The sequence below is a fragment of the Macrobrachium nipponense genome, chromosome 21, assembly GCF_015104395.2.
Source record: "Macrobrachium nipponense isolate FS-2020 chromosome 21, ASM1510439v2, whole genome shotgun sequence".
Lineage (NCBI taxonomy): Eukaryota > Metazoa > Arthropoda > Malacostraca > Decapoda > Palaemonidae > Macrobrachium > Macrobrachium nipponense.
Window position 1 is genome coordinate 43,312,618 of NC_087212.1, and position 13,496 is coordinate 43,326,113.

The 13,496-nt window shown below is 33.8% G+C and overlaps 1 protein-coding gene across 3 annotated transcripts in view; it reads left to right on the forward strand.

Moving 5' to 3' along the window:
- LOC135197973 (RAC-alpha serine/threonine-protein kinase-like) overlaps window positions 1-13,496 on the forward strand; it is a 174,109-nt gene that overhangs the window by 129,850 nt on the left and 30,763 nt on the right. For all 3 annotated transcript variants that reach the window (XM_064225286.1, XM_064225287.1, XM_064225288.1), the window contains exon 11: window positions 12,499-12,642. In XM_064225286.1, the coding sequence (XP_064081356.1) occupies window positions 12,499-12,642 (144 nt within the window). The remainder of the gene's footprint in view (window positions 1-12,498; window positions 12,643-13,496) is intronic.

Genomic DNA, 13,496 nt, shown 5'->3' on the forward strand with positions numbered 1-13,496 from the left:
GCGGAACTGGTGACAGTTCGCGCTTGTGAGGAGGTGAACAGCGGTCGGACAGCAGGGGTTACATCATCATATCTGGTGGGAGTGTGGGTTGTGCAGTCGAGTACGACTTACACAGGAGTTTATCATCTTCTTGTTGGTATATCGTTGCGCAGTCGGATCGGTAGGCTCAGATATGATGGGATCTTGTATGTCGTTTGGTATCGAGCAGCCAGGCGTAGTAGGTTCCGGGTTCTTGGGTGCTGCTCTTGTCGGGGTTCGGCTTTTCTCCTTTTTCCTGTTCCGGTGTGGCTGGACAGGTCTGACAGAGGATAGATACCTTTGAAGAGAGACTCGTTTGCTAGTTGTGGGTTTTTGTTTCTCCGGCGAAGGAAGCGAGTATAACGGATTGTGGACTTTGTCCATTCTCTCTTTCTGCATTCCAGGCTCCGGAGGGATCTCAGTTAACCCTTAAACGCCGACTGTACGTATTTTACGTCGACATTTTTTGTCTCTCGGGTGCCGACTGGACGTATTTTACGTCGACATACAAAAGTTTTTTTAAAATTCGCGGAAAAATACTTTTAGGCCTACCAGCCAAAAACTCTTGAATCACGCGCCTTGGGGGATGCTGGGAGTTCACGGATCAAGGTGTTGTTTTGTTTACAATCGTTACGCAGGCGCACAAGCACGAATTTCTTTCTTGCCGCACTAAAAAGTATCTGTGACACATCTCTGAAATTATTTCGTCACTTTGACATAATTTTTGTACCATTTTAAATTAGCCGTTACATGGAGTATTATATATGAAAATGTGCGCATTTTTATGTAGAATACAACAAAAAAATACTCATGATTGTAGCTTTTATCAGTTTTGAGATATTTTCATATAAATAACGATAAGTGCCAAGATTTCAACCTTCGGTCAACTTTGACTACCGAAATGGTCGAAAAACGCAATTGTAAGCTAAAACTCGTATATTCTAGTAATATTCAATCATTTATCTTAATTTTGCAACTAATTGGAAGTGTCTAGCACAATATTTTGATTTATGGTGAATTTATGAAAAAACTTTTTCCTTACTTCCGCACGGTAACTCTTCCGAAAAAAATCCTACATGCGATTGTGGTAATGTTTGCACCATTTTAAATTAGCCGTTACATAAAGTTTTATATATGAAAATGTGCGCAATTTCATGCACAATACAACTAAAAACAACCTATAGTTGTAGCTTTTATCAATTTTGAAATATTTTCATATAAAAAATGATAAGTGACAAATTTTCAACCTTCGGTCAATGTTGACTTTACCGAAATGGTCGAAAAATGCAATTGTAAGCTAAAACTCTTATATTCTAGTAATATTCAAGCATTTATCTTCATTTTGCAACAAATTGGAAGTCTCTAGCACAATATTTTGATTTATGGTGAATTTATGAAAAAAATAACATTTTCTTTATGTCCGCGCAGTAACTCTTCCGAAAAAATCATACGTCCGATTGTGGTAATGTTTGCACCATTTTAAATTAGCCGTTACATAAAGTTTTATATATGAAAAAGTGCACAATTTCATGTAGAATACAACAAAAAATAATTGAAGGTTGTAGCTTTTCTCATTTTTGAAATATTTGCATATAAATTACGAAAAATAGAAAAAAACCACGTTCAGTCAACTTTGACTCTACTGAAATGGTCGAAAAACGCAATTGTAAGCTAAAACTCTTACAGTCTAGTAATATTCAGTCATTTATCTTCATCTTGAAACAAATTCGAAGTCTCTAGCACAATATTTAGATTTATGGTGAATTTAAAAAAAAAAAACTCCTTCCCTCTGCGCGCCGATTCTCCGCCACAAATCTCCGAAATGCGTACATCCCATTCTCGGAATATTTGCTCTGTTTCATATTAGGCATTTCATAGAGTTTTATATATGAAAATGTGCGCAATTTTATGTAGAATAAAACGAAAAATATTTGAAGGTTGTAGCTTTTCTTATTTCCGAAATAATTGCATATAAAGAAAATATATAAAAAAATTCTACATTCGGTCAAATTTAACTCTTCAGATATGGTCGAAAACTGCATTTGTAAGCTAATATTCTTACAGTATAGTAATATTCAATCATTTGTCTTCATTCTGAAAGAAATTGGAAGTCTCTAGGACAATATTTAGATTTATGGTGAATATGAATTTTTGAAAAAAATATTTGTTTACGTCGCGCGTTACGAATTCATGCATTATTTTGTGATAATATTTTCTCTGTGTTGCTTTTATCATTTTACAATGTTTTATATACCAAAATGATCGCAATTTAGTGTATATTACAACGAAAAAAAAGTAACTTGTTACCTTTAACCATTTTGTGCACAGCGTGATTTGAATACAATTATATATGAGATTTTGTTTTTGCGCTATCATATATCGCATTATTTATATATGATAATGATAATTTTTTCCATTTCTGATGGTTGCATACTAAACTTCAGGCAATGACAAAAAAAGGAGCCAAAAATGAACTCTTAATCTTGAAAACTAAGGGCGCTGTGATTTTTTGAAAAAAATATTTTTTCCGCTTCCGCGCTCACTCTGAAACACCTCCGGCACACGGGAGACATTTTTTTTTTACCGCTTCGGCGTTTAAGGGTTAATTCAAGCAATGTTTGATACGTTATATTCAACCAAACCAGCAGTCTCTCAAACATCAAGTAGGCTAGTCTGGTTTCGGCAAGTCGGGCAGTTTTTGGGGAAGGACTTTAGCTAGCATCACTTCTCTGTATGAAGTAGCGGGTAACACCTCTGCCAGAGTCCGACTTCCAGTTTATGAGTTAGTTGAGGTTTTTCTCTATTGGGTTCCTTCATTGATTCATGTGGTAAGGGTTACGGATCATGAGGCTCGTATTTGGAAGACACCTTTCACAGCCAGTGGGAGGTCTTGTCCCACTCTGTGTGGATGTGGTGAGAGTTGATGGGTGTTTCTCTGAGCCTGGACTGTTTGATAACCTCTTCACTTTGGTTTCGAGGGGGTTTGCATACCAGACTAACATTTCTGAGGGTTATGCTATGTTCTTGTCAAGGAGAGGAGGGACTATTGTTAAATCATTGCCTCAGCGCTATCCAGACACTCATAAGAATGGGTTCTTAGTCAATCCAAGGGCGCAAGTATGCGGAGGGCTACCCTTTGGCTTCCAGAGGAATGTTTCGCTGTCGGCGATTGTATAGGTGGTTATTTGAGAGTAGTTGTGGTTTTTCACAACACCGTACCTTAGGGAATTTCAGTTTCTTTAGAGGTTACTCTCGGGGTCCTGTCGTTGCGGTAACTCAGTTTTATAGTTGGCTTGGTAGAGTTAGGGTGTTAGAAGTTTAGGGAAGCAGTGATAGTCTAACTGAACTTCAGGGTGTTAGAAGTTTAGGGAGGCAGTGATAGTCTAATGGACTCTAGTGTTTCTGTTGGTCAAGCTTAGACAGAGTGTATTGTCCCTTAGGCCCTTGAGGTTAGGCAGATCCCGATGGTCATGTTGGAATAACTACTACTTCTTCAGCACAAGTCATCTACATCAGTGAGCAGTAGAGAACTGAAGGTCCTGCACACTCAACTTCTCCTCCATACATGAGAGGCTACATAGCCACATGCGGGGTTCACCATTTCCCTCCATACATGAGAGGTATAGAATACCACATGGGAGGTTCTTCAGACTCAAGCGGTACCTAGGACTCGACACCGACGGTATGGTACTTCCTATGCAAGCATCCTCACTTACTGAGCTGGACAACCAGGTGAGGAGATTTGTTTTTTTTTTACCTCTATGAATAAGATGTATAGCTTATCACGTGGGAGGTACTTCTGACTCAGATAGTACCTTAGACTCAACACTGACGTGGAAGTACTTTCTTTGCAAACATCCTCACCTACTGAGCTGGACAACCAGGTGAGGAGATTTGTTTTTACCTCCATGAATTAGAAGTATAGCTTATCACATGGGAGGTACTTCTGACTTAGACAGTACCTTAGACTCAACACTGATGTTGAAGTACTTTCTTTGCAAACATCCTCACCTCCGAGTTAGATAACTAGGTGAGGATACATGCTTTTATACATGGTAGGTTGCTTATGAGTTACCTGCATATGTTCCGTGGACAGGTCGGGCTGAATGAGATTGACCCCGCCTCCGAGTAAATGTTGTTAATCGGGCTAATTCAGGTGTTTAGGGAGTGTATTGCAATATAAAGTTTTCATAATAAAACTAATATTGTAATACTTACCTGAACACCTGAATGATTCCCACCCTCCTCCCCACTTCAATTTGATAGTGAATGATTCAATTGAGGAGACATGCCTCTGGTGGCCGGTATTTGCGGCAGCGTTGCCAACGGTAACACAGGTAACTCATTTGACTAGATTTTACCTGCAGCATTGGTAACACTGACAGTTAAAATTACCCACTTAGTGGGTAAATATGTGGGGATATAGTTCGGGCTGGTCAGTGACCAGGGCTAATTCAGGTGTTTAGGTAAGTATTACAATATTAGTTTTATTATGAAAACTTCATTTTTGGCTCCTTTTTTGTCATTGCCTGAAGTTTAGTATGCAACCATCAGAAATAAAAAAAATATTATCATATATAAATATTGGAATATATGATAGCATGAAAAAAAAATTCCATATATAATTGTATACAAATCTCGCTGTGATCAAAACGGTAAAAGCTAATGAGTTAATTATTTTTTCGTTGTATTGTACACAAAATTGGGATGATTTCAGTATATAACAAATTGTAAAACAATCAAAGCAACACAGAGAAAATATTATCACCACATGATGCATGAATTCGTAACGTGCGGACGTAAATAAAAGAGGTCTTCAAAAATTCACCATAAATCAAAGTATTGTGCTAGAGACTTCCCATTTGTTGCAAAATGAAGGTAATTGATTGAATATTACTAGACTGTAAGTGTTGTAGCTTACAATTGCAGTTTTCGGCCATTTCGGTTGAGTTAAAGTTGACCGAAGGTAGAATTTTTTCGATTTATCGTTATTTATGTAAAAATATTTCAAAACTGATAAAAGTCACAACCATGGGTTGTTTTCTGTTGTATTCTGCATAAAATTGCACACATTTTCATATATAAAACTTTATGTAACGGCTAATATAAAACGGTGCAAACATTACGATAATCGGATGAAAAAATTTCTGATTTTTTCAGAATTTACTGCACGGACGTAAGGAAAAAGTTTTTTTCATAAATTCACCATAAATCAAAATATTGTGCTAGAGACTTCCAATTTGTTGCAAAATATAAAGGTAAATGATTGAATATTACTAGAATGTAAGAGTAATAGCTTACAATTGCATTTTTTTACCATTTCGGTGGAGTCAAAGTTGACCGAAGGTTGAAATTTTGGCACTTGTCATTATTTATATGAAAATATTTCAAAACTGATAAAAGCTACAACCATGGATTGTTTTTTGTTGTATTCTACATAAAATTGCACACCTTTTCATATATAAAACTTTATGTAACGGCTAATATAAAATGGTGCAAACGTTATGACAATCGGACGAAAAAACTTCAGATTTTTTTGGAAGAGTTACCGCACGGACGTAAGGAAAAAGTTTTTTTTTTAAATTCACCATAAATCGAAATATTATGCTAGAAACTTCCAATTTGTTGCAAAATTAAGGTAAATGATTTAATATTATAAGAATGTAAGAGTTTTAGCTTAAAATTGTGTTTTTCGACCATTTCGGTGGAGTCAAAATTGACCGAAGGTTGAAATTGTGGCACATCGTTATTTATATGAAAATATTTCAAAACTGATAAAGCTACAACCATGGGTTTTTTTTTTTTTTGTTTTTTTTTTTTTTTGTATTCTACATGATGTTGTGCACATTTTCATATATAAAAATATATGTAAGGGCTAATATAAAACGGTGCAAACATTACGACAATCGGACAAAAAAAATTCTGATTTTTTCGGAAGAGATACCGCACGGACGCAAGGAAAAAAATTTTTTTCCGTAAATTTATCATAAATCAAAATATTGTGCAAGAGACTTCCAATTTGTTGCAAAATAAAGGTAAATGATTGAATATTACTGGAATGTAAGAGTTTTAGCTTACAATTGCCTTTTTTTTTACCATTTCGGTGGAGTCAAAGTTAACCGAAGGTTGAAATTTTGGCACTTGTCATTATTTATATGAAAATATTTCAAAACTGATAAAAGCTACAACCATGGGTTGTTTTTTTGTTATATTCTACATGAAATTGCACACATTTTCATATATAAAACTTTGTGACGGCTAATATAAAACGGTGCAAACATTATGACAATCGGACGAAAAGAGATACCGCACGGACGTAAGGAAAAAGCTTTTTTTTTTTAATTCACCATAAATCGAAATATTATGCTAGAAACTTCCAATTTGTTGCAAAATGAAGGTAAATGATTTAATATTATTAGAATGTAAGAGTTTTAGCTTAAAATTACGTTTTTCGACCATTTCGGTGGAGTCAAAGTTGACCAAAGGTTGAAATTTTGGCACATCGTTATTTATATGAAAATATTTCAAAATTGATAAAAGCTACAACCATGGGTTGTTTTTTTTTTTTGTATTCTACATTATGTTGCGCACTTTTTCATATATAAAAATATATGTAACGGCTAATATAAAACTGTGCAAACATAATGACAATCGGACAAAAAAATTCAGATTTTTTCGGAAGAGTTACCGCACGGACGTAAGGAAATTTTTTTCTTTTTTCATAAATTCACCATAAATCAAAATATTGTGCAAGAGACTTCCAATTTGTTGCAAAATAAAGGTAAATGATTGAATATTATTAGAATGTAAGAGTTTTACCTTACAATTGTGTTTTTGACCATTTCGGTTGCATCAAAGTTGATCGAAGGTTGAAATTTTGGCACTTATCGTTATATATATGAAAATATTTCAAAACTGATAAAAGCTACAACCATGGGTTGTTTTTTGTTGTATTCTACATGAAATAGCACACCTTTTCATATATAAAACTTTATGTAACGGCTAATATAAAACGGTGCAAACATTACGACAATCGGACAAAAAAAATTCTTTTCGGAAGAGTTACTGCGTGGACGTAAGGAAAATAAAAAATTCACCATAAATAGAAATATTGTGCTAGAGACTTCCAATTTGTTGCAAAATGAAGCTAAATGATTGAATATTACTAGAATGTAAGAGTTTTAGCTTACAATTGCGTTTTTCGACCATTTCGGTAGAGTCAAAGTTGATTGAAGGTTGAATTTTGGCACTTATCATTATTTATATGAAAATATTTCAAAACTGGTAAAAGCTACAACCATGAGTTGTTTTTTGTTGTATTCTACATGATGTTGCGCACATTTTCATATATAAAACTTTATGTAACGGCTAATATAAAACGGTGCAAACATTACGACAATCGGACAAAAAAATTTCAGATTTTTTCGGCAATTACTGCGCGGATGTTGGAAAAGTTTTTTTTTCAAAAATTCACCATAAATCGAAATATTGTGCTAGAGACTTCCAATATGTTGCAAAATAAAGTTAAATGATTGAATATGACTAGAATGTAAGAGTTTTAGCTTACAATTGCGGTTTTCGACCATTTCGGTCTCGTCAAAGTTGACCGAAGGTTGAAATTTTGGCACTTGTCATTATTTATATGAAAATATTTCAAAACTGATAAAAGCTAAATCATAGGTTGTTTTTTGTTGTATTCTACATGATTTTGCACACATTTCCATATATAAAACTATGTAACGGCTAATATAAAACGGTGCAAAAATTACGACAATCGGACAAAAAATTTTCTGATTTTTTTGGAAGAGGTACCGCGCGGACATAAGGAAAGAATTTATTTCATAAATTCACCATAAATCAAAATATTGTGCCAGAGACTTCCAATTTGTTGTAAAATGAAGGTAAATGATTGAATATTACTAGGACATAAGAGTTTTAGCTTACAATTGCGTTTTTCGACCTTTACGGTAGAGTCAAAGTTAACCGAAGGTTGAAATTTTGTTACTTATCGTTATTTATATGAAAATATTTCAAAACTGATAAAAGCTACAACCATGGGTTGTTTTTTGTTGTATTCTACATGAAATTGCGCACATTTTCATATATAAAACTCTGTTACGGCTAATATAAAAGGTGCAAAAATTATGTCAAAGTGATGAAATAATTTCTGAGATGTGTCGCTGATGCTTTTTAGTGTGAGAAGAAAGAAATTTGTGCTTGTGTGCCTGGGTAATGCTTGTAAACAAAATAACAGCTTGATCCGTGAGCTCACAGCATCCCTCAAGGTGCGTTATTCAAGTTTTTGCCTAGTAGGCCTATAACTATTTTTATGCAAATTTAAATAAAAGCTATTTTGCGTCGACGTACCATACATCGGTTAGGCACTCGGACAATTTTTGTCGACGTTTAATACGTCCAATCGGCGTTTAAGGGTTAACTTGATGTTTTCAGCATAGAACAGCGTCACAGGCATATATTTTACCCTAATACCTATGTAATAACTTTAAATTTTTTAATATTATTTGCATAACCTTTATAGGCTGAACAATATTTCTACAAAGTATGTACTCGTTAGACATAACGGCGCTAGCGGCGCTGTTGACCGAAAATTGTGCCGTAAAAATACCTCAAAATGCCTAATTTTTTTAATGGATATTTTTGACGACAGCCGTAAGACCGATTCGCCGCTGAGCTATTGCGTCGTTAACCGCCAGCCGCCTGTATTGAAATAAACCAATAGATATGGCAAGACCATGATAAGTTCACCCGCCAAAACTATGTTTTTAAAATAAGAGATATAATAATTTGTATACATATGTACTGTGTTTTATCTTCAGGAGATAATGAATATTGTGTATAATATGTAACAATAAAATAAAAAATACAGTTATCACACTAACCACAATATTTAAGTGCAAGTGCAAATTACAGTATGCTTCTGCACTACCTTAAACTGCTTAAAATATTTTTCATAGCAACCTTTTCTCCATAATACTGCACTGTCATATTCTAAATGAGTGATGCTCTGCACAAAGTTGAAAGTGAGGTCACTTTTCATTAAAATGGTACTGTGTACTCTTCAGTTGTCTGGCAGTTGGGCACTCTCAGCTCACATGAAATATTCAAACCAGAAACTTGATTGCCATCAAATTGTAAGGCATGGCAAAAGTTGCTAGACTGAAGATGGTTGAGTGGATTGCCCTCTGTCTACACCAATCATGTGACCATTACCCCTTATTTCCCATCCACTCAACATCAAGAAAAGGAAGCAAGTTAGCACACAACTTCTCATTAAGCCATTCAGCATACTTACTGTACTGAGTGAATATAGCTGGCTGAGCAGAGGTTATAATAGTATATTTCCACCATAAACAGTTTTAGTTTTCTATGCCCATGCCATTCACACAAGGCATAGTTTTTGCACCTTTGTAATTTCATTCTGATACCAGCTTAAGGCTGAAAAGTGTGCAAATAATTGTGTATTACAGTTAGAAGAAGTAAATAACTGATGAGTTACTGTAAAAGACAAGCACTAATGAATACCTGAACAATAGCATATATCTCCCAAACCAAGCAAGGAAGCAAAACATTAGTACATTCAATCTTCAGAATAGGAGTAGAAATTGGTTAGCACAACTTAGAAATTGCTTTTGAATGCTAACTTTTTATTAATCATTACATCTTTAATTTGATTTCTTTTATAACTGCTCCCCACAAGGAGTGTTCACTACTAAAGTCGCTCTCTTATATAAGTGGTTATTTGGCTTTCATTAGGTAGTAGTATGGTATTTGCGGTAATTCTTAAATTTTTTGGATAATGCACCAATTCAAGGTGAAGAAAAGGAAATTTAAACCCCACAGAAGGGGTAACCTGTAATTTCAAGAGAATTCATAGACAAATTCTTGGATGATTTGCTATTCAAATACAAAATACTGTATTAAACTATTAACCCTCTTACCCGACTGGACGTATTTTACGTCAACATTTTTTGTCTCCCGTGTGCCGACTGGACGTATTTTACGTCGACTTACGAAAGTTTTTTTTCAAATTCGCGGAAAAATACTTATAGGCCTACCAGCCGAAAACTTTTGAATTACGCGCCTTGGGGGATGCTGGGAGTTCACAGATCAAGGTGTTGTTTTGTTTACAATCGTTACGGAGGCGCGCAAGCACGAATTTCTTTCTTGCCGCACTAAAAAGTATCTGTGACACATCTCTGAAATTATTGCGTCACTTTGACATAATTTTTGTACCATTGTAAATTAGGTGTTACATGGAGTATTATATATGAAAATGTGCGCAGTTTTATGTAGAATACAACAATAAAATACTCATGATTGTAGCTTTTATCAGTTTTGAGATATTTTTATATAAATAACGATAAGTGCCAAAATTTCAACCTTCGGTCAACTTTGACTCTACCGAAATGGTCGAAAAACGCAATTGTAAGCTAAAACTCTTATATTTTAGTAATATTCAATAATTTATCTTAATTTTGCAACAAATTGGAAGTCTCTAGCATAATATTTCGATTTATGGTGAATTTATGAAAAAGCTTTTTCCTTACATCCGCGCGGTAACTCTTCCGAAAAAAATCATACATACGATTGTGGTAATGTTTGCACCATTTTAAAATTAGCCGTTATATAAAGTTTTATATATGGAAATGTGCGCAATTTCATGCACAATACAACTAAAAACAACCCATGGTTGTAGCTTTAATCAGTTTTGAGATATTTTCATATAAATAACGATAATTGCCAAAATTTCAACCTTCGGTCAATTTTGACTCTACCGAAATGGTCGAAAAACACAATTGTAAGCTAAAACTCTTATATTCTAGTAATATTCAAGCATTTACCTTCATTTTGCAATAAATTGGAAGTCTCTAGCACAATATTTCGATTTATGGTGAATTTATGAAAAAAATAACATTTTCTTTACATCCGTGCGGTAACTCTTCCGAAAAAATCATACGTTCGATTGTGGTAATGTTTGCACCATTTTAAATTAGCCGTTACATAAAGTTTTATATATAAAAATGTGCGCAATTTCATGTAGAATACAACAAAAAATAATTGAAGGTTGTAGCTTTTCTAATTTTTGAAATATTTGCATATAAATCATGATAAATAAAAAAAAACCACGTTCGGTCAAGTTTGACTCTACCGAAATGGTCCAAAAACGCAATTGTAAGCTAAAACTCTTACAGTCTAGTAATATTCAGTCATTTATCTTCATCTTGAAACAAATTCGAAGTCTCTAGCAAAATATTTAGATTTATGGTGAATTTAAAAAAAAATCTTTCCTTCCCTCCGCGCGAGGATTCTCTGCCACAAATCTCCGAAATGCGTACGTACCATTCTCGGAATATTTGCTCTGTTTCATATTAGGTATTTCATAGAGTTTTATATATGAAAATGTGCGCAATTTCATGTAGAATAAAACAAAAAATATTTGAAGGTTGTAGCTTTTCTTATTTCTAAAATAATTGCATATAAAAAAATATATATATAAAAAATTCAACATTTGGTCAACTTTAACTCGTCAGATATGGTTGAAAACTACAATTGTAAGCTAATACTCTTACAGTATAGTAATATTCAATCATTTGTCTTCATTTTGAAAGAAATTGGAAGTCTCTAGGACAATATTTAGATTTATGGTGAATTTTTGAAAAAAATATTTGTTTACGTCCGCGCGTTACGAATTCATGCATTATTTTGTGATAATATTTTCTCTGTGTTGCTTTTATTATTTTACAATGTGTTATATACCAAAATGATCACAATTTAGTGTAAATTACAACGAAAAAAAAATAACTTGTTACCTTTAACCGTTTCGCGCACAGCACGATTTGAATGCAATTATATATGAAATTTCGTTTTTGCGCTATCATATATCGCATTATTTATATATGATAATGATAAATTTTTTCATTTCTGATGGTTGCATACTAAACTTCAGCCAATGACAAAAAAGGAGCCAAAAACGAACTCTTAATCTTCAAAACTAAGCGCGCTGTGATTTTTTAAAAAAAATATTTTTTCCGCTTCCGCGCTCACTCTGAAACACCTCCGGCACACGGGAGACAATTTTTTTTTTACCGCTTCAGCGTAAGAGGGTTAAGTAAGCCTATTGTTTTTACCAAGAATAGAAAATAATTTTTATCCTATTGTTGCAAGCATCACCCTTTTCACGTATGAGGCTACTAAGAGAGTAATTTTCACGACACTTTCAAAATTACAATGAAAATATTTTCACTTATTTTTAGATTTAAGTGGTAATATGATAATTTCTGTTTATGATATGGAACCTAAAGTAGGTTGCAGTAATTAACAGGATTTTTTTTGTTTATTTAGAATTAAGAGTATTTTTTGGTATGCAAAGTAGGTAAGTAGCTTTCTGATGCTATGCCATTATTGAATTGGCTGTAAAGGGAGTTGAAATTATTGGTATTTATATATTTTATCTTACAGCTCACACCACCCTTTAAGCCACAAGTAACCAGTGAAACGGACACAAGATATTTTGACCGTGAGTTTACTGGAGAATCCGTGCAGCTTACACCTCCCGACCAAAGTGAACATCTTAATGTTATTGATGAAGAGTCTGAGTATATGGTAAGGAACTTTATGAAATACTGCACTACAGTATGGTAAAGGTAGTTGGCTTAGATCTCAGATTCTGTGTGCTCATGGACAGGTAATCCTGCTTTTTTTCAATAACTGAATCTAATGATTTAGTTATTAGGGAACCTGCTTTAATAGTGAATATTCCAATTTTTAGAGTAACAAGGAAATGTAGTGCTTCACGTGGCATTTTATATTGTTAGCATACAGCTAGTTTTGAGGAGTTTTAGTTTTTTCAATATTTTAAGTTTTTCTAGTACGTAGTTAAATTGTTGTTGATGTAATTTATTAGATAAGACATATTACATACTTAGAAGAAACCTTGCATTTATCCTGTGAGAGTTAAGAATGCTAATTTACTGGTTTGGTGAAACTATTTAATAATGATGGTAGTCTGAGTGGTGATGATACTTGAGTTTAATCCCTTAAGGATCTATTTTTGTAACAATCTCTCAAAAAGTTTCCAGCTATTTTATTGAAAATAAAATAACTGGAAAAGTTGTCTAGACACTTTACTTCTTAATTTCAACATACAAGTATGATTAGGGTATTTTGTGTAAAATAGCAATTTTTAGAAACTCAATGTGAGACCTTTATATGGTCATCATCAAGTTATCTCATACATGTTATATCTATTTTGGTCTATCACGAGATATGTTGTATGCTTAGTTTTAGTAATTTTGAAAATAGGTATTGAATAAAAAAATAAAAGAAAAGAAGAAATAAAATAAACAGTCTCAAAGTCACCACTGGAGAGCTAGTAACGGTGCATACTCAGCATGAAGAAAAAAAATTTTACGCGACATATCACAAAATGGTCAAGAGACTAACAGAAGACACGACAT